General features: G+C 34.7%; 2 protein-coding genes across 4 annotated transcripts in view; one reads left to right on the forward strand and one right to left on the reverse strand.

Annotated features, from left to right (window-relative positions):
• LOC139962524 (protein MMS22-like) overlaps positions 1-8,923 on the reverse strand; it is a 28,334-nt gene extending 19,411 nt beyond the window's left edge. Inside the window, exons 1-13 of one of the 2 annotated variants that reach the window (XM_071962566.1) lie at positions 8,825-8,923; positions 7,731-7,829; positions 6,824-6,932; positions 6,163-6,288; positions 5,795-5,853; positions 5,354-5,432; positions 4,816-5,005; positions 4,216-4,306; positions 3,758-3,855; positions 3,152-3,262; positions 2,246-2,336; positions 946-1,049; positions 698-760 (exon numbers count right to left, since the gene is read on the reverse strand). In XM_071962566.1, the coding sequence (XP_071818667.1) occupies positions 698-760; positions 946-1,049; positions 2,246-2,336; positions 3,152-3,262; positions 3,758-3,855; positions 4,216-4,306; positions 4,816-5,005; positions 5,354-5,432; positions 5,795-5,853; positions 6,163-6,288; positions 6,824-6,932; positions 7,731-7,812 (1,203 nt within the window). In that variant the 5' untranslated portion in view covers positions 7,813-7,829; positions 8,825-8,923. Of the gene's footprint in view, positions 1-697; positions 761-945; positions 1,050-2,245; positions 2,337-3,151; positions 3,263-3,757; positions 3,856-4,215; positions 4,307-4,815; positions 5,006-5,353; positions 5,433-5,794; positions 5,854-6,162; positions 6,289-6,823; positions 6,933-7,730; positions 7,830-8,651; positions 8,802-8,824 lie in introns of those variants that run through there. The other variant, XM_071962565.1, reaches the window with a different exon arrangement.
• LOC139962526 (coiled-coil domain-containing protein 83-like) lies at positions 8,809-19,861 on the forward strand. 2 transcript variants are annotated; one of them, XM_071962568.1, is made up of 11 exons: positions 8,809-8,935; positions 11,940-12,083; positions 12,756-12,840; positions 13,424-13,592; positions 14,265-14,432; positions 14,961-15,052; positions 15,728-15,796; positions 16,501-16,622; positions 17,384-17,478; positions 17,988-18,169; positions 18,828-19,861. In XM_071962568.1, the coding sequence occupies exons 2-11, from the start codon at positions 11,974-11,976 to the stop codon at positions 18,993-18,995; spliced, it is 1,260 nt and encodes a 419-aa protein (XP_071818669.1). In that variant the 5' UTR covers positions 8,809-8,935; positions 11,940-11,973; the 3' UTR covers positions 18,996-19,861. The 2 variants fall into 2 exon arrangements, with proteins under 2 accessions (XP_071818669.1, XP_071818670.1); XM_071962569.1 differs by having other exon boundaries at positions 8,814-8,935; positions 11,904-12,083.
• The last annotated feature ends 1,495 nt before the right edge of the window (positions 19,862-21,356 follow it).

Raw genomic sequence — 21,356 nt, forward strand, 5'->3', positions numbered from 1 at the left:
GCCTGGAATCCACAGCCTTGACTCTGTAGGCCATGTATCGTTATTACATGTCCATCGCAACTTAAGTATATGATTCCTCGGAAAGTGTGTCTTTTTCACTTTTAGTATAATGAAGAGAACATGGCAATCTCCAAAACCTTACATCTGTGGAGCATGTATCATTACATTGCCATCCCATTTAAATACATTATTACATGGGACACATGTCATTTGCGCCATTTAGCAAGATGAAAGGAACTGAGCATTTTCTACAACATTAAACCTGTTGGTATATCATTACATGTCCATCCCAAACTGAGTGAACGAATGCTTGGGAAGTGTGTCTTTTTTTGTGCCTGTAGCGAGATGGAAAGAACACTTCAATTCACATAACCTAAAATCTGTACTGTTACACGCATTGAGGACAATTTCATGTCTTAATCCAATGAAATACTTTTTATTGTCAAGAAAAAAATAATGGTGCCACTAACTGGTAATTACTGTAATCACTCATTGAAGGCTATAAACAATCTCTGCCCAGAGTGTTACATACAAATTTGATTGGGCCTAGGTATATCACATTTGATATGTGACACAGCCTAGTGTTTTGTTTAAATAGTTTGAAGCAGTAACATGACGCTGTGCTCACAATTACATAGCAACTAATAACATTGAGTATAAGTATTTCCATAGCAACAGGTATATTTTAAATATTTACCTTATCTGAGAATGCTCTTCTGAGAACAAGCTGGATGAGAGACCACTGAGAAGAACCGGATATCTGTTTACAAAGAGGAAGCAAAAAACCGCTATTGATATACTTCAAATGTTGTAAACTTAAGACTGCAGATGTGAATTACTTCAAAATGTGTTTTCATCATTATTAATCTACCCTCTTAGGTCTGCATAGTGTTTATTAAACATTCATTAAATTAAGAAATTAAAACGATTAAGTGCACCACTTACAGTCATTTCCTGAATGTTACCATAGAAACTGATTTTACATAGGGGAGCCAGCTCTTCAACAAGCCACAATGAAAGGAGGTATGAGTTATTCTCCTTCCAAATCTCTGTGAGAAAAAATCACAAAAACAGTCATATTTAGATAAAAAGAAGAAAAGTTATTAAACAAGCTGATGTCAACTTGGAAATAACTAAACTAAAGACATAAATTTAGTACGAATATAAAAAATAAAAAATAAAAAAATAAAGATGAAGATGAATATCTGGATTGTAAAATGGTAACAAATGAAACACTATACTAAAACAAACTATAGTGTAACACAACATGGTTGAAACTACCAACTTTTTACTCAGAGAATAAATTTCTCTAATTTCTTCATACTTATACATACTTCATACATACTTCTCGATACTTTCTACATACTACTTTCTACATATCCCTAACAAGCGTTTACACTCAATCTTCCTTGTTTGAAATTTGAATGATGTCTACCATACTGTGGTACATAGTATAAAGCAGTGTACTCAACTAGATGGAATCCTTCTAAAATTCAAGCATCCGACCTATGATGGGTTTTAAACAAACCAACACACGTGTAATGCAAAAAATCACAATTAAGCTTTTGCGAGTCGTTGCCTGGGAAACAAGCAAATTTTCATCAAAATTAAGCAAATCCACTTTACTTCTGTGATTTTTAATTTGGTGTAATAAAGCAATCATGAAAGTGTTCAGCCCTGCTTGTTCTCTGTGTTACTTTTGATTAAAGGCATTGAAGACTCGCTCCAAACTGCGTGCCGCGCTCTGAAAAAGTTAACTTTCCGTTGCCTGCAAGTGAAGTTTTCTTCTTGTCGCTACAAAATGCAGACAGTAATGAAACGTGATACCTTGTTATCTTTAGCTGGACCTGAGATGTCCATCGCTGTATCGTTTTTACACTGTGCTGTGGGTATTGACCGCAGCTGTATGTATTGACTGTACACTAGTGTCTAATTACCGACGGTAGCAAGCTGTGTGTGTATTTTCTGGGATCGATGGTGGTGTCTAACACTTCTGTTACACCTCATTTGAAACTAGGTCAGATTACCGGCATGAGGCGTTTCTTTGTGCGCGAGTCTTCACACCATTTAAGTAATACACAGTTTTGGGAAGTGTGGTAGAAACATACCACGATGAAATGTATGCTAGAGCTTTACAAGAACATCAACACATTTGCAGTCACTGGGTTTTCATTACACTTGTACAAATTGTATAAAAAGCTACAAAAATGAACCACATTTGTTGCACCGCAAAGCTTGTTCTCACCTTTCGATGGAACATGGTCATCTGATGTAGAGAAGTGCATCTTTTTCTCCATCAGGTTTGTTACGACAACTTGCAGCTGATTCCAGAAGGACTTTTGACAAAATAATAAACGCAAAGTAGAATGCAATTTTGGATGAATATTGATTTATAAAGAGAGGATGCGAAGAATGTCAATATTCCATCACAGAAAATGTAAGAATGATCATAACAAAAGGGTGAACCAATCAGCAGCTTGGATTCTTTGTTGTTGGTTTTTAAACTTTGTCAATTTCTAGTTCATACTATTGTGATTCAAGTCAAGTTCAGTGAAAATAAATAAAACAATATTTTCTCAAACAAATAGAAATTTTATAATGCAAGATGATTACAGGGCAAACTCCCATGAAGCTTGAATGACTTTTTAGTACAGACCCTTCATTGCACATAAACAAATACAAAATGTATATTGAGTAAAAGCAACACCAATATTTATGTACATTACTCTTTGTACTAACAGTGCAACATTTGAAAAATATAACCGCAAACTGCTAATCCACTAAAGAGCCTGTGTAAGAGAATGTGTAAAAGTACGTTGGCCTGACGTTTCGATCCTAGCAGGATCTTCTTCATTCAGTCTCTGAAGAAGATCCTGCAGGGATCGAAACGTCAGGCCAACGTACTTTTACACATTGCAACATATGGTTATATATTATATATCTTTTCCTTTGAACCGAATATGACTATGAAATTTATGACTATGAAGTCAACATCAAACTCATTATATCTTCCAAACAGAAAGAGACTTTCTTTATATATTTGGGGAATTGTTCATTGTTAGTATCTCCATCAAATGTCTTAGTAATGATATAAATAAGGTTCGTGTCTTCTTTAAAGAGAAAAATGTCTTCTCTTTGCTGTTTTACTTACAAGTTCATTCTGTGTGGAACATCGTACATTAATTAGATGCATCATAAGACACCACATCTCTTGAACACACGAACAGGGAAATACTGTTACACCGTGAATTTCAGATACAAACTGTAGATCAAAGAATAAACAATTTGAAATGAAAGAGGGAAACAACATCAGACTTTCCTAAATTCCTTAAATTCTCTCATGTTTTGTCCAAATTATGGAATGCTTTTAATAGCAGCCTAAATCTGCTTGTGCTCACTTCACTTGTCATCAATTACAGAAAAAAAGGATTGGTTTTGTGTTATCTTGCCCAGTCTGACTTGACCATGAGCGTTGCTAAGGTGAGTATTGTAGTGTCTGGGCTGGTCAACACTGGTCAGCATTAAGTCTTAGTCTTACAACAAGAACCAATCATAAACTTTATATCCTTCTGAGCAGCACTCAGTGATTGTCAAAATGCAGTCTTAAAGTCTATTACTATGAGAAAATTCACCACATTTGATCACAATCAGCCAAATTAGCCCAGACAATGCAAAACAGCAACCAGCACTCAATTTGTCCTTGCTGCATTTCTGGTTGTGACATATTGCTTTTCAGAACCTACTCTCAGGTGTTTACCTTCTTAAGTCGAATGGAAGCAAGAAAGACCAGATCTTCCAGAATTTCTCTGATCTCTTGGTTCAGAAGACCACATACAGATTCGTCCAATTTACTTCCTGAATGAGAAATGAGACATACGATAAATAATCAGAGTATACACAAACAATGCAAATTTGACATATAAACATACACCATCACAACATCAATAACAACATGTAAGACTTATGCTATTTCTCCTAATGACACATACACAGCACAGCCAATACAGTCAACATTTGTAGCTACTTCCGCTACGAGTAGATAACGTGGTTGCCAACGACAACAAGTCTTCTCCTAAACCGAAAACACCATAAAATAATTCCCACAACTGCTTATAACTGCCAATGATGTACTTGATATGCCTAACGCAGAGAGCTTTCATTATCCAGTGACTAATTCCAGAATGCATCCCTACCAAGCTGTTGAATCATATGTACCTGTAAACTTTCGTTGCAGACATTGTAGGACCAATACCACTCCCCAATGGAGATCCAGTTTCACATGGAAGGCAAAATGTGTCAGGAAATTCTAGAATGTGAGGCCATGAAAAACAAACATGTAAAATAAAGTCATCTTATTATGAGTACTCTCTAAATAGCAAGATTCTCTGATCCTAAATTTGTACTCATATAGTATTAGGTCAAGATTTTCATGTATATTTTATGTTTTTCAAAACAATCATTATTGTAAAAGTTAGCATTGCATTTGTTGTCACAGTGCAGTTGGTAACGTTAAATTTAAAATGTGGTATAAGCTGTAAAAAATTTTATTATTAGTCTTTCAAAAACAGTTCGCAGTAATTAAATGTCAGTTTAACCAGGATCATTAGGACACACTCATATGTCAAAATTGTTTCCAAAAACTTCTCGCAATATTTGACATAAACTTTTGGGAGGAGGAAGAGAACACTGATTATCTTTAAAGAGCGACAAATTGTCAATGATAACAAAGTTGGTGGTGGGGTGCGGTGGGGGGGGGCGAGGGGAAGGGGGAAGAGTGACATTTTTAGCAGAAGGAAAATATTGCAATATGGTTACCTGAGATGAAGTAGATGAAGCATACTGATGAAGTTTGGTTGAATTGAAACTTGACAACCGATCAACGAACAGAAGAAACTCTTGGAGATGACCTAGGAGGTTCCTGACCACCTCTTCATAAAACTGGTCCTCCTGATCAGAAGCATTCTGTGACCGCAGCTGACCACCATCGGAAGAAATCTCAAGATTTCTGTAAGAAAATAAGAGCAATTATAGCTTATTTTGATGTATAAAATACATTAGCTCACATTTATATGGTGATTGCCTTCTTCATTTATAGGAAGCATTAGTGATAGTTAGTCTAATAGTAATAGTAAGTGCTGTCTGGTCTTCTGTGATTGGTCACATTTGTCTGGTCCTTTACATGTGTGTTTGGTATGATATGTTTGGTCCCATGTGACTGGTCACATGCAGTTTGTACCATATGGATGGTTAGTCCAATGTGTTTCTTCTCTTGAAACTTCAGAAAGACACACAAGATATCCTAGCTAAACTTCATAAATGACCACATGAATTAATTGGTTTTAACTCTCAATACCTGTGAACATAGACCACAACGTAACGTAAAAAGGCCAAGACTTCTTGATGGATGGCCACTGCTTCCTTTAAGGCTTTATCTGAAAAGTAATGAATGTTCGCCGTGAGTAATGAATCAAGAAGTGGCAAGGAAAGTCTAGAAATAGAATGAGTAAGGAAAAATTCATGAGAATAAAGTTTGAACCTTAGTATAACCTTTTTTAACCCTCTTTTATCCACATTTTGGTCATCATCCCTTGCAATGCCACCACATATCAAAATTAAGCTACTGGGACAAATAATCATGCATTCAAAATTAAGATGTTGGGGTAAAATAATAAACAAACCTATAAAAATGCAATTAAAAAGCTGACAAAATGTTTGGTATAAATAATTTCAACACAATGAAAATAAATTTAGTTCAATTGATAACAGCAGTGATATCTATTTATTTAATTCTTACCATCCATTATCCAATTTTGAGTTTGATCCAACAACCTTTCAAGTTCAATGATCTTTTGCCTATCAGAAAATGGAGAGGAAGGGAACCATAAAGTAATAATTATAAAGTAATAATAATTAATAATATTCTATACAAGTCATAGCTTAATACTAGTCAAATGAAGTATATTCATGGACACATTCAAGGTATTAACTTTCAATATACATGATATTTGAGCAAACCTTGATTTGGGAGTGTTTACTTCAGACTTCAAGACATTGAATAAAAAAATAGAAAACTGTTTTAAAAGGAGTGATGCAAAAGAACCTTCCATATTCATACAAATGTTTACTTTTAACAGTTTGATAAAAAGAAAGGAAAGATTTTACCTGGCAATGGAAAACAAGTGGTCTAATTTATCAACCAGAGCTGTCTTGGTGATGTAGTGATGACCAAACATCAACAATAGATCATATGTATACATGTTTGGACTGGGATCAATTCCTTCAAGAATCCTAGAAAAGAAGAGAAACGACAAAACTGAAAACACTCTGTGGCTAAAAACCAGGCTGTATTTTTTAATTTGCATATATTAGAGTAAATTTTGATCATAATGTTAAAACCAAAACTGGTGTCATCTTTTGCCTTTATTAATGACATACATGTATCAAGAAGACTCGAAGATCCGGTATTATTAACGTGATGGTTAATGATTTATTTACCGTCGGTTTAACAATGGTGTAACGTGTTGGCTGTAGTTAGATTCAAAGTGTATATCTCTAAACATTCTACTATTAGCTCTTGCTACAATACAAACTATAAATTCTGTCTATTTTAAAGCTTGAAAGCAGTAATCTTGAATTGGATTCTTAATTTCTAATGACATTGCTGTACTTCTGAATTAGTTGTCAGGTTCAATATAACATCGGTGTTTGTTGCTTTTCTTCAGAGTATATTCTTCTCCTTGTCCTCCTCCTTGATCTCCTCCTTCTCACCTGCACAACATTTTAACCTTATAAAACTTTGCTCAATTTACTCGTAACTTCTCACCTTGCCACGACTCCATCTACGAGGTATCCATTTGGAGACGGATGAAAGATGCCAGAGTGTAATCTCTGCTTTCGACAATCAAAACATGGCAGATCTCCCGGTAAAATTTCTACACAACAAATGAAAAGAGAAGTCCATATGAGTAATGACTTGATAACATGATCAACAAAGAGCAAATTAAATATTCAACATTCAATTGGGGGGGGGGGAGGGCAAACCTTTATATCATTTTGTTTTTCACCCCTCTTTAAAAGTGTTTCTAATAGCTGGAAAATGGATTTGATTGCAACATTTATTTAGAGTTTTTCCCCCAAGTAATTCAAGTAATTGCATATGATTAGCTCATGGTCTTCCATTGCAGCTACTCCTCACAACCACACAAGGGTGAGATGCTGGCCCTGACAGGTAAGCTTATATCTTTCATGATAACATTTAAGTCAATGGCGAAAATGAATTTCTGATAGGAAATGGGCTTATATCTTTTGGAATGGTCTGCCACACTTAACATCCAGAACATAATATTTGTTGACTATTTGAGAAGAACATGTAATACTAAATGCTGACAAAAAAAAAACTTCTCCAAGTCCAAGTCCAAGTCCAAACAAAGAGGAAAATGTACTGCATGCAAGGAAATTAGGGTTATTCTTCAACACCAATGTTCTGAGAGACAATTTTCATGTGTTTCCTCTACTCTGGTATTGAAAAAGAAACATACAGAAATCAAATGCAATATGGGCTAAAAAGCAAATGTAACTGAAAATCTGCAGCAACAAAATATAGCAAAGAGTAGCTAGGCCTAGACCTATTTTAACACTGAATTTTATCATCATCTGGCTTTCTAAAAACACATTAAGGTTATAGTCAAGCTCTGATCACCTTTGGTGACAAACAAGACACAGATTCTTACCATCAACTGGAACAGGTGCATCGTCTATACTTTCTGGTGAGGCTGGTGGTGTTGGACTGAATTCAAAGTTTATATTCTGCATTTTCCCAACCTGAATAGCTACAATACAGAGCAAGGACAAATTGTCATATATTGATTGGGAAAACACAGAACAAAAGCTTTTTTTTCACAAGATATTAAGCCTTAACTAGCAGTGTTCATACCGATTCCACTGATTTTGTTGTAACGCTGCGGTGAGAACACAAAATATAAATGAATAGAGATAGCCGAGGGTTCAGAGTGTACAGATATTCGTCAAATTAAATAATAGTACAAAGGCATTAGAACAACGGAATAAAGGGCATAAATTATAGACCTGCTCTGCGTAAAACACAACATAAGCCTATCAAACTATACTGTGGAACCGACCAACATATCTCTAATTTATATGACTATAGACGCAAATCATGTAATGAATATTCACGCACAATATCATGGCATGCTGATAGGTAACTAATTATTGCAGCAGTATAGAGCATATTGTTATATTGTGAACAATTCAGTGACTATTTCTATCAAAATTCAGCACTATCGGTATCAGTTTACGTTTCCTGAGACTGCAATACAAATTGCAGCTCGCTACTATGTTTGGTTTGTAGTGGATGCAACTGTTTAAGTATAGGCCTAGGCAAAGAAACCTCTGGAGTCTGGTGATCGAACTTATTTGCCTTTGTTGGGCTGTGAAATACGTAGGTCACTCTTGCTCTTAGTTTATAGTTTGCAGTCTATAGTTTGCAAAATGTAGGACTGCCTATAGTACAACATGGTTACAGACTAGGCCTGCGGCTAGGAAATTATATGAATTAAAGCATTTGCAGCGACTCCGTCGACTTCCACTTAGTTATATCCTAAAAGTAAAAGCTATAGAAAAGATTGATTTACCACTCTTTACAGGCTAAATGAAATGTTCGTTAGGACGACTCGACCCTGGCATGCAGAAATTTACTGACCACACCATGTCTTTAGTACTGAATAATGAATTCGCCTTTCGCGCGGTTGTTTATGTGTTCAAGGTGGTACCTATATAAAAGGAAGTGGCCTAAGCTTCAACTTACCGTTGATCACAGAAATTCTTTGCCTTATACGTACTTCTATATGCCACTATTGGAACGGAGATGTTGTTGTTGGCAACGAGACGCAAAATGCAACCTTGCTGACAATTTCAGGTAAATGGATTGCCGTAAACCTAGAATAATTAATCAATTGAAGCTTTTGTTTCATATACTTCCAACAAGAAAAAAAGATTCATTATGCTGACTGTCAATTAGGAATGATCATTTAAAGTTTAGTAGCCAAGTGCGACAAATCGACTAACGAGGTAGGCTAGGGGCTTGTTCAAGATAATAAAGTATCTGAGGCCTGGGTATCAATTACGCGAAGTGAAGTTTTCTTCAAAATGTTCAGAATGCGTTGATTGAAAATAATGGATGTGTAGGCCTACAGTATGGGATATAAATATTTCTTATGACAAGTGTTTTGACTCAAGTCACTAACGTCCAGCCTTCATTCAGAAGTAAAGTTATGCCAGCAAGTTTGTGTGATGATTATTCCAAAAATTTCAGTTTGGGTAGATAAAAGTCATAATATTAATAGAAAGATGGTTAACATATTTCCTCCAAAGAAAAGGTGGTTGCTGGCTCTGGCGGAAAGCAGGGGTACCCCTAAAATTGGCTTCATAGTAGTTATATAAGCAATCTTAACAATCTAACGTTGCAAGCCTGTGCCTAAGAAAGGGACAAACTAAAACGAATGACAGCGAATGACCGAATGACAATTGACTTTGTACAGGGTAAATTATCATTTGCGAATGACAGCGAATGACAGCGAATGACAGCGAATGACAACGAATGACAACGAAGGACAGTGTTGAGTGGAGATAGAATGATTAACGGAGTGGAGTAAATGCGGTTATTGGTTTTCTGCCCAAAAATGATTGAGGAAAATCGCATGTTACGTGGTTGTAGGGTTTTGGTGTAATTTACGGATAGAAACCACAGGGAAAGATTTTGTGTGAGAATGCGCTTGAGTGCTGTGCTTTCTACCTCTGTATAGATTTACATAGAAAGATAACTGAAGCCGTTTCAAGATTATAGTACGGTTAGTTTCTAACAATTAATATCGGAAAAATGACGTTAAATTTACTTTTTAATATCAGACTTACAATTTCGCTTACTATAAGGTGCGTTTTTATCTTGTCCGTACTTTACTAGATCTAGATACCCACGAAGTCTGAACTGTGATATCCGGTTGAAGCAAATGTCTGTGCTGTCATTATTGTCATTCGTTTTAGTCAACGCATTTTTTTTAGTGTGTACAACATATTGTCATTCGCTTTGTGCAACGCAATTGTCATTCGTTTTAGTAACACCCCTAAGAAATGCTGTTTTCTATAAGTTTCATTTTTTTTTTTTTGGTGTGTGTATTTGTGTATGTGTGGTAAAGGTAGAATCTTTATTTTAGAATTGAAAGGTTTTTTTTTCTTCAAAATTCATAGTTAAATTGTTATTCTATTAAGTGAAGATGCAGACCGCCCTCCCCCCTCCCCCAACCCTAGCACACATGGGTATGAGACTACAGTAAGTGAATTACCAAGAATGATGAAAAGGTAAAAAAAATTGTTCGGATTTTCTGGCACAGCTTTAGACGTTTTGAAATCTTACTTGACTGACAGAATATTTAAGGTTCAAATTTTAACCCATCAATCGTCAAACCATAAACTTAATTTTGGTGTCCCACAGGGAAGTGTCTTAGGTCCCTTATTATTTACTAAACCTCTCAATGATTTATTAGCTAGTAAAACTAACATCTCTTTTCACATGGATGCAGATGATACGCAGATATGGACTAAAGTTAACCTAGATGACCCAACTGATATCCAAACTAAAGTCAATTTAATTCAGAGCACCTTTTCTAAAATCAACAATTGGATGAAACTTAACAAACTGAAACTTAATCCTTCTAAAACTGAGTTTTTATTGATGTCCTCAAAATCTAGACAGAAACCCTTACCAAACATAACTTAAAATCTCTGCGGAGTGATTGTAAATCCATGTCATCAGGCTTGCAACTTAGGAGTAATACTCGATTGAAAATTCTCTCTTGAACAACACATTTCTAATGTCATTAAATCTTGTTGTATACACTTAAGGAATATTAAATCAGTCAGACCATATCTCTCCCAAGAAATGAGTGAGCAATTAATCCATGCTTTTGTTACATCCCACCTTGATTTCTGTAATTCAGTTTTCATTGGCCTTCCAAAAAATCTGGCAATTCGTTTGCAAAAAATTCAAAACTGGGCTGCCAAACTTATCTTTAAGCAAACTAAGTTTACACATGTTACCCCTCTTCTTAAAGCATTACAATGGCTTCCAATTGAACGTGTATACATTTCAAAGTCCTTATTTTAATCCACAATTGTATTTATAATCATTTATCTCCAAACTACCTTTCAGAACTTCTAATAGTAAAGCAATACAAGCGTGCCACCCGTCAGTCAAAATTTATTACCCTCCTTGTACCTAGGACCAATGGGGTTACTTATGCCAACCGTGCTTTTTCAGTTTCTGGTCCCAAATTGTGGAATTCCCTCCCAAACCATTTAAAATGTATACCTAATAAATCACTTTTCAAAATCTAAACTAAAAACCTACCTCTATGCTAAACATTTTTCAATTTGATTTGTAACTATATTTCATTGTTGCATTATTATTTTTGCTTTTCTTTCTATTCATATTTATTTGTATGGCGCTTTTGACAACTATTTTGTTTATAATTAGCGCATTATAAATCTTAGTTATTATTATTATTATTATGATTATTATTATTAAATCTAAGAAAGTGTTACTTTCCATCATAATAATCATGCTTTCCTGCCAGGTTTTTATGGCACAAAGCATTGTTGGAAACTAGCTGCAGGAAATGTTGAACGTGGAATTGTTACAACATGACCATTTTTGCCTCTATAACCATACCTAGCATGATCTAGTCATATATAATTCATTGAATTGATATTTTTGTTCTGATATAAAAAATTCAAGACATTTTTAAGAATTGTATGAAAATTGAGTGCAGAATGTTTACTTGATTACACCTACTGTACATCTTTCTCATTTTTTCATTTTCATTGACAAGATTTCTGAATGATGAATTAAAACTTTCTTTTGACAGTTTTGGACATATTTGATAGAAATTTTCGATAGAAATGGGAAAGAAGAAATCTAAAAAGAGTGATAAGAAAGCAGATCAAGGAGCAGATGGCGGCAGCAAAAAGGAACCTCAGATGACCATAAGAGAAGCAATTCTAGCATATCAGTGAGTAATAGCCATTAGAACTACATTTAAAGCTGTGATTGTTTATTAATGATTTTACTTTGTTATTTTCCACGGGTGAAAGCTTATTTGAAACCCTATCCATGTGATGATCTTGCATGAATACAAATAATGAGCCTTCTCTATTTAATAAGTGTTCAGAGAATTATGAGGCAGGCATGTATAAATACCTATTCCTGCTCAAGAGAGTCCCACTTCACATTCCAAAATGATGGAACAGAGAGTGTAACTCAACACCTGACCAATTTTTCAAATATTGATGAAGGTAATAGTATCTCATTCATCATCACAGCAGTGCAGCTATTGAGAACAAGGTTGTTTTCAAAATGGAACATATAGAAGTGTTACAGTTAACCATACATGTACCAATCAAGCCAAAAAGTTTGCATTTTTAAAGTCTCTTCTGTGATTAGTCCCCTGAAAGCTTTCTGGCAATGCACCCCTTCCTTGCCTCACATGTTTATCAGGTTGCTGAACATACATGTTTCCACTCATCCAGCAAAACATAATTCGAATTTAGTGACATGCAAGGTGATCAAGAAGCTTTTTAAAGAAGTTATAGAATGGAATGAAACAAAAGGATTTTTTAGAAGGTTTGCACCTCCAATAGGTTTTGTTTTTAAGACATTCATGTAAATTTTTTACTTTTCTCAGAATCAGCATCAAAGAAAACCAGTTAGGAGAACTGATGTTTGAGAAAAATGGCTTGGAAGAGAAAAACCAGAGAAATAAAGAGAGGGTAAGATCTAAACTTGATTTCTTTTTGAATGAGACCTCTTTAAATTGGTTGTGTAAGTCAAATAATTACAGATAAATAAACTATTCCCATCCCATGTTTGCCAGGGTTGACCCTTTGATTGTAGTCATACACTATTCATCTTGCAGTAAAAGGAAATGAATAAAAAAACTTACAAAAGGAAATAAATTCCATACAAGATAGAAGAAATAACACAAATAGAAAGCTATATCCTTCATCATTGTGTATTGAACATGAATATTTCAATTAACTTGAAACAGCTAGAAGATGGTAGTCTCATGGTTGTCTCATATAAAATAATAAGATTACTGTGTACAAAAAAATTGTACTTGCAATTTGTGATGCAATACAAGATAAATTATTCCCTGGTGTCACTATGGTAACAGCAAAGCATTATTGGTAGCTTATAGATAATGGACTACATAATGATTCTATTGTTCTGTATATGACCATTAATGAACAATGGACTCTTCATTCTGCAGACTACACAACAATAGAGCCAATCTATATTGTGCCTTTACTTTTCCAAACAATAGTAAAATTCCATATCATTTTCTTCTTTCAGAGGGATCGACTCAAGGAGGAGCAGCTGCATCACATCAAGACATTACTGAAGCAGGCTAAAGAGAGAGACAAGGAATTGGAGGAAATTTCAGTAGTTAACAAAGAACACGTTGAAGTCTCTCTCAAGGATAAATGGAAATGCTCTAAGGAACAAGACCAAGAATTAGAAGGTATGACCATTGTAAAAACCCTTCTGTGTGTATCCAATGTTACAATTATATCACTTGGCACTTAGAATTATATACAGAATTTTAACAATCATGGTAAATTACTATTGTGACCTTCCAATGTGCCCCTCATGCACCTTAAGAATTTACCAAGAGACCAAAAAAGCAACAAAGAAAGTAAATAGAAAGAAAAAAGAAAGAAAGATAAATGGAGAGTCATGGGTAGTTGCTCTATGTCTTAATTCATTTTAACTAATTGACCTATAATTGTTTTTGCTCTTAAGAATAAATTTTATTTTGAGCCCTGATAGTACTGTCTCAGTAGATGTGTGACCATAGCTGTGGTTGTAGTATCTCTACACCCCCACCCCCCCCCCTTCAACCCTCCTTTCCACCACTCTGCCACCCAACAAAAATTTATATCCATCTCTGTAGATCAAATGTAGATCATGTAGATCCAAATATTCCTTTGATTTTCACTTTTCTTATTTCTTTAAATCTTCAAATCAAGTGTAAGTACAATTATTGTAACTAATTCTAACTGATGGTAAAACAGTAATTACAAGACCTAAGAAAGTTGTAAGGAAATGGTGAAAGATCAACTGAGGGAGATGTAAATAACTATATAATGATTTCTAATATTACAACTTTTTGTTTTTTTCCCCCTTTGTCAAGATCTCAAAAGAGAAATTGAAAATAAATTACAAGAATACGAAGAGACGCAAGCAGAAGTGGACAAATGGATTGCTTATCGTGACAGCGGACGCCAGGAACATTCCATACAGATTAAGCTACTCACAGAAGAATTAGTCGATTGTCAACAGAATTTTGAAGAGATGAAAAGTAATTTACCTTTTATTGTTCTGTGTGATCATTTACCCTGGTTGACAAAAGGTCTGCAATTTAAGAAGTGTTCAGAAGGGTTCTAATAAAATTATAACATGTCTATCAGATGACCATAAAAAACTAGGTGAAATTTGTCGAGTTTAGTCTGGTCACATTCAGTTGGGGCAGTGTGGGCCTGACTTTGGTCATTTCATTTATAGAAATATTATATGTTCGTTTTTGTATTGTTTAAGTTACTAAAGTCATCAATTTAACTGTAGACTGCTAAAAAATATTTTATTCCATACCTGAAGTCTTTTACAACGACATAGAAGCAACATTTCAAATCAAGAAAATACCTTTTAATGTGTTGAGAGTTGACTAAAATCTCTCTTTCTCAAGTGATTAATGCAAATTTGTTCAATTTTATGTTCGTTAAAAACGCCCCTTACTTATATCCTAGCTCATTACTTCAACAAATGTGAAGTTGTCACTACTTTCACATGTTTTTTTAAATTCTTTTTTAAATTTTGTTTTGTTTTTTAGGTCACCTTGAAAAGACTCTCAGCCTTGCCAAAGAAGAAATCAAAAGATCAACAGAGGACAGGCTCAGCGATCAAAAATATGTTGCATCAGAGGTAAATATTCAGATTAATGATCATTCATTAAGAAATAAAAAGGAAAAGAGATATGATTAGGTAAACAACATCATCTCTCATAGACAACACAATGAGAACCTGGTCAAGTGTTTTACCTGATGTAAGGAATAATTGAGTAAGGACGTGATTAGGTAAACAACATCATCTCTTATAGCAACACAATGGGAGCCTGGTCAAGTGTTTCACCCTGATGTAAGGAATAATTGAGTAAAGACATGATTAGGTAAACAACATCATCTCTCATAACAACACAATGAGAGCCTGGTCAAGTGTTTCACCTGATGTAAGGAATAATTGAATAAGGACATGATTAGGTAAACAACATCATCTCTCATAACAACACAATGAGATCCTGGTCAAGTGTTTCACTTGATGTAAGGAATAACTGAGTAAGGACATGATTAGGTAAACAACATCTCTCATAACAACACAATGGGAGCCTGGTCAAGTGTTCACCTGATGTAAGGAATAACTAAGTAAAGACATGATTAGGTAAACAACATCTTCTTCCTCATGCCCCATCCTCCTCGTGTAGGGCCATTAACTGTCATTAAATAGAAATTCAGTATGAAAGCAGACACAGCAATTTTTACTTATGTCCTGCAAGACACTTAGAAAATTTCTTAATTTTATGTTCTTTTTTTCACAAAACAGAAAGCCATGACTACCTTAGATAAATGGACTAGCAAAGAAGTTAAAGATAATGATTGGTTGAGGAGAGAGGCAAGTTTTTGTTTATGTTTTTGTTTAGTTTCACATTTCCTTACTTTCTGTGTGATGTAATATTTAGTTACATTAATGTGACCTCATGTTCTCTTCCTAGTGTCATAACAATCCATATGGCAGAATCCTTCTATCTACCTGTGTTTTTGTTTGTTTTATGAACATTAAAGGCATCGAAGACTCGCCCCAAACCACGTGCCGCGCTCTGAAGAAGTTAACTTTCTGTTGCTAGCAAATGACGTTTTCTTCTTGTCGCTACAAAATGCAGACAGTAATGAAACGTGATAACTTGTTATCTTTAGCTGGACCTGAAATGTCCATCGCTGTATCGTTTGTATACTGTGCTGTGGGTATTGACCGTAGCTGTATGTACTGACTGTACACTAGTGTCTAATTACCGACGGTAGCAAGCTGTGTGTGTAATTTCTGTGATTGATGGTGGTGTCTAACACTTCTGTTACACCTCATTCGAAACTAGGTCAGATTACCAGCATGAGACGTTTCTTTGTGCGCGAGTCTTCACACCCTTTAACTTCAAGTGACAGAAATGAAACTTTTGATATATACTTTCTAGTAGTGATTCCAACCAACTCTTAGTGTCCATTAGTTATCAGCTGACTATGAAGAATTAATACAGTCAACCAGACTTGTAGAGACTCCGTACTCATACTTGCACTCTGGCATTCTTCGTTCTTTCTCTATAGACTGACCTTCACAGACAAGAAGTCGGTCACTTGAAGCAGACGGTAGAAACTTTAGAAAAAGAAAACTTAGAAATAATGAGCGGACTGTTTGACTGCAGGATCGACGATCTTAAAATATCAAGGTGAGTCTTACAAAGTTCTTACAATTAACTTGCAGTCTTAATCTGAAGATTAAAGAGTAAAGACAGATTTATGACTTTTTTTCTTTATTCATCTTTTTATCAGTTAAATACATTTATGTACACATTTACAGCTGTCTAGTTGAAAACATTTTAAAATAAAACATAGAGAAGATGAACTGTTTCCTTGTAACGATGGAACTTTATTGAACTTCATGACCGTCTTAAATTTAATCCAACTTGCACATATCTGCTTCACCCTTCCCCATGCCCTCTCCCAACCACCACCCCCGACCCAATCCCCAACCCCCCTCAATGGCTATTTTTCCATTTCAAAATAACAGTCACTGATAAAATAGAAACATTGCCTGTATTTGCTTAAATTGTTAGTCATTCAATCTCACTGCATATGTCTCTTTGGTAATTCAAGCAAGTTTCCTTCTCAAGTGTACCAAGCTACTTACACAGGCTTTCAGTAGTAGATAAATAGTGTGTTTAAGATTTTGTTTTCTCTATTTAAATTAACAAAATTGTCTGAAAATGGCTTACCAATGTACCAATAAAGATATTAATGTACTGATGTTAGAAGCTTTTCATCACTGCCATGTCGCACTACTGACGGCATTACAACATATTAGTCTCATCATTATTGCTAGGACACAAGTTGGATTTGCAGATTTAGTGTAACAGATACACATGCTGTAGCATCAGTGTAAGGGTACTGCTGACTTTATGGTTATTTCCTCGATTTTCTCCGCTTTCAGGAAGTTTTTCCTAACCCAGTTTCAAGAAAGCGAGAACTTGGATGAAACTGGAATCCTAGAAACAGATCTGTCCAAACTCAAATTAAAGAAAGATAGTAAGTTCACAATGTACAGTGCCACCATATTGTTTTAATTGACTGTTAAGTTGTTGGTTTTTTGTTTAAAGCAGCTGGGATGGGTTTCATTTGCAGCAATTATAGAACCATTATCCACTTCTTAATCGATTCATAGAGGTAGCTTGTCGCAATTAACATACAACTGCCTCGACATACATATTTCATGTGAAAAAGACACAAGGTAGCATTTAGTAATATCTTTAACAGTTAAAGACAACAACAATGTCAGCCCTGGTGCTTATAGGTGAAGGATAAGGTAGGAGTATAGGAACATCTGCATGGAAGTGTTCAGGGCCTATCCTGATTGGTGACATTTGTCTTCAAGTATAAAATTTAGATGACCTGATGTTTTTAGGTTACTGAATAAGATAAATTGTCTTTGATTCCTGCCTTCGTTATTCCTTTAAATGTATTTCATAAGAGATGGAGCATCTCATCTGAGATGACTTGAACAAGCCTGGCAATGGTCAAATCTGTTTTATTTACAGGTGAACTTGAATACATCAAACAGCAGAGACCTCAGAGTGCAACCAGTAAGGCCGTGGAGAGGAAAGTCTTCTCTCTTCATGTGGGCATATCAGAGACGGGAGAATCTGGTGAGGAGGATGGGGACTCCGAAGATGACGACCCGCTGGATAACTACCTGACCTATGAAGATGATGACTTTGATGTAAGTTTGATGATTAAATTAAAATTGATATTTCACTGTGACATAAGTAATTCTAGTAGTGTTTAAATGTAGTCAGTATAAGCCCCAAATTATAGCACGCTATATTTTTGGTAAATGTTTTCAAAAAGTACTTTCCTGGAGGTCTTTATTCTTCAAATTGTTCTCAGACATTTGTATGGAACACACAAGATGACTGAATGTCCCAGTGAGAAAAAATTTCATCGAAGGTTGTAATAAAAGCAGTTTAAGAATTTTGACCAAAGGTGACCATATTTAAATTTCTAGCATATTTGGGGTCAATACAGCATACCTTTAAAAAGATTCCAACAGTGGATTAATAGAGGTTCATACCCCTCCAGATTATTGCATTCCAAGAGATCAAGGTCACTGATGATAATTCTTGAAGAGTTTCCAAAAGAATATTCACAGAGATTCTAAGTTACATGTTGATATAATCTTAGTGATTAAGTGGATGAAAAATAATCAAATCAGAGGCTCAGTGAGCATATTACAAAATGTTCGAAAGTAGGCAGCAATCAAACAGTAACACTGTTACCATTGGTAACCACTTTCTATGGTTTTCTGACTTTTTTGACGCATCTTAGAATTTTGGAGCGTGAGCTTGACATTAATTATACCAATTTATTCATTTGAACAGGAATACTTACAGCTGGGTCCAGTAGAACTAAAACTGCTGCAGGTTGTTGGAGAGTCGAAACCAATTCATCCTCCTGAGAAACTAACCAATGAAGAAGAGCAAGCTAAGATGTCTGCTCCAGATGTTTGGCCAGTCACTCCGAACATGTTAAAGGCTGCTACTGAATGAGCAGTGATTGTGTCAGTGGAGGGGAGGAGAGGAGGGGGGGAGAAGGGGATGAGGTACAATCATATTGGTATATATTTCTAATTCTCTCTGTTGGATATTTTCTGTAGAATTAACAAGAGTTTCAAAGATGTTTAGCCACTTCAAGAAGAACCTTTTTCTAGTTGTAAAAAATGCCTAGCATTAATAGTATGTAACATAACCTGCAAGTCAATTGTGTAAGGAAACATTCTATGTAAAATTCAAATTATTCTCAAAAATGATTCACATTATTTTTTCTTTGTGTGTTGGAATAACATGGTCGTGCATCTACTAATATGCACGCAAAAGTGCGAGGAAATGTACAATATTTTATGGTCAAGCTAAATTTGAATTTAAACAAATGGTGTTTTTGTCGTAGCAGAATATGAAATATTGGATTTTAGACTTACCAAATATAATAAATCATTCCATTTAGTAACAAAACTGAAATCTTTGCAGTAGGCTTTCATTATTTATAGAAAAGTTTCATTAGTCATATTATTTCTTCAATGTTTGTTTTGATTTTGAAATGTTACTGTTTATTAACCCACAACATTGGAGGGTGATGTTTGTAAGAAACATTGAAATATTTCAATGAAATGAATAGGTGGTTATAATTAGTAGTAATTAAATAATAACATTGAAAAAAAGCTGGTTATATGAGTTTTGTTTATTCACTTCAGACATAGGAAATACTGTTTTACAGTTGTAATGTAAATTGAATAATTTCACACATTTTTGTTACATTTGTGTGCATAATGTTTGTCTACACTCTTTTCAGACGGAAGTAACATTTTCTGTTACCAGGAGAAACTGTCATACAAAATATATTTATCGTTAAGAAAATATCTTTGCCTTTGTCTTTGAAACTGTTTCATTGTTCATTTATCAATTAGTTATTTTCTACAGATGCTCATACTGATGTACTTACATTAACATAAACAAACAAGGTAATATTGAATGGGCTGCAGACATCATTAGTTTATATAATCTGAGTCTCTTCTTTGTGGGAAGATTCAAACAAAATGTAAAAAAAAGGAAGTTAACTCAAATAAACATTACAGAAGTGACAAATTAGTAAAAAAGTTATTGAGAAGCATAAAGAAAGGAGATTTGGTATTAAGCAAGGAGTACAGAGATTAAAAACCAATCGACATAAATTCGACATAAAACTTGACATAAAATTGACATAAATCGACATAAATCAACAAAAATTAAAGTCTAATTTAAAGTCTAAAACATGGTAAAGTTTCTTATAAATAATATTGCGTGATCTCTGACAGTAACTGTTGCCCATAGCGCTGTTATTGAAGAAGTTGAATATGTCGCAGATCAGCAAACTAGAAAGAAAGAACCCTGTAAAACATTAGCCTATACTTTTCATGCTCTTTGTAAAATATGACCCATATCAAAAATGAAATGTAGAACTTTCTAATGTAAAAAGAACATCCTAGATTACCTAAAGTTAGTACTTTAAAAGAAGGAAACATTTCCTGCCTTTTTTAAACTTTTTTAAAGCAAATCCACATCAAGCAGAGGCAAGAATCAAAACTTAGGTTTTTCTGCTTTTGTAAGCCTTGTTGTTACCACAGAATAACTATCTTGAGAATACATCATATACAGCATATTATTGTGTTCAAGGGCAGTGACTTCCATCAAGTGAACAAAATGTCCCGTAACTAATCATTAAAAGACTCTACCTAATGACTCTACCTAAAATTACAACACAAAGGAAATGGTTGGCAACTAGATAACTTTAATGAGTGACAAAAATGCTCTGAAAAGGATCAAGGCCTTTTTTATCATTTCTTAACATGATACAAAGTGAAATGATTTGTCGCTTCCATTTGTTGAACTAATCAGAATTTTTTTTCCATCATGATTCCAGCCAGTAAATCTTTCAGTGGAAATCAAGGACTTTGTTCCTCTGAGAGACTATATAAAAAAAAGAAAGCTTAATATAGCTATAAACCACTGCATCCTACTTGCAATAAATATAGCTATACCCATGCAATATACCACTCCATCCTTTTACCTGCAATAAATATAGCTATAACCAGCTATAAACCGCTGCATCCTACCTGAATAAATTTAGCTATAACCAGCTATAACCCACTCCATCCTTTTACTTGCAATAAATATAGCTATACGATGCTATATACCGCTCCATCCGACCTGCAATAAATATAGCTATTACCATGCTATAAACCACTGCATCCTACCTGAAATAAATTTAGCTATAACCAGCTATAAACCACTCCATCCTTCTACCTGCACTAATTAAAATTAAAAAAAAATTAAAACGAGAGGTTTATCCATACTACTACAGACCACTCCACCATT

Source organism: Apostichopus japonicus, chromosome 21 (genome assembly GCF_037975245.1).
Source record: "Apostichopus japonicus isolate 1M-3 chromosome 21, ASM3797524v1, whole genome shotgun sequence".
NCBI lineage: Eukaryota > Metazoa > Echinodermata > Holothuroidea > Aspidochirotida > Stichopodidae > Apostichopus > Apostichopus japonicus.

What these genes read in the sequence shown, in the direction of transcription:
- LOC139962526 (XM_071962568.1), top strand. Translation starts at nt 11,974, where the DNA reads ATGGGAAAGAAGAAATCTAAAAAGAGTGATAAGAAAGCAGATCAAGGA. An exon ending in GAATTTTGAAGAGATGAAAA is followed by an intron (nt 14,433 to 14,960) that starts GTAATTTACCTT and finishes TTTGTTTTTTAG; the next exon opens with GTCACCTTGAAAAGACTCTC. An exon ending in ATGAAGATGATGACTTTGAT is followed by an intron (nt 18,170 to 18,827) that starts GTAAGTTTGATG and finishes TCATTTGAACAG; the next exon opens with GAATACTTACAGCTGGGTCC.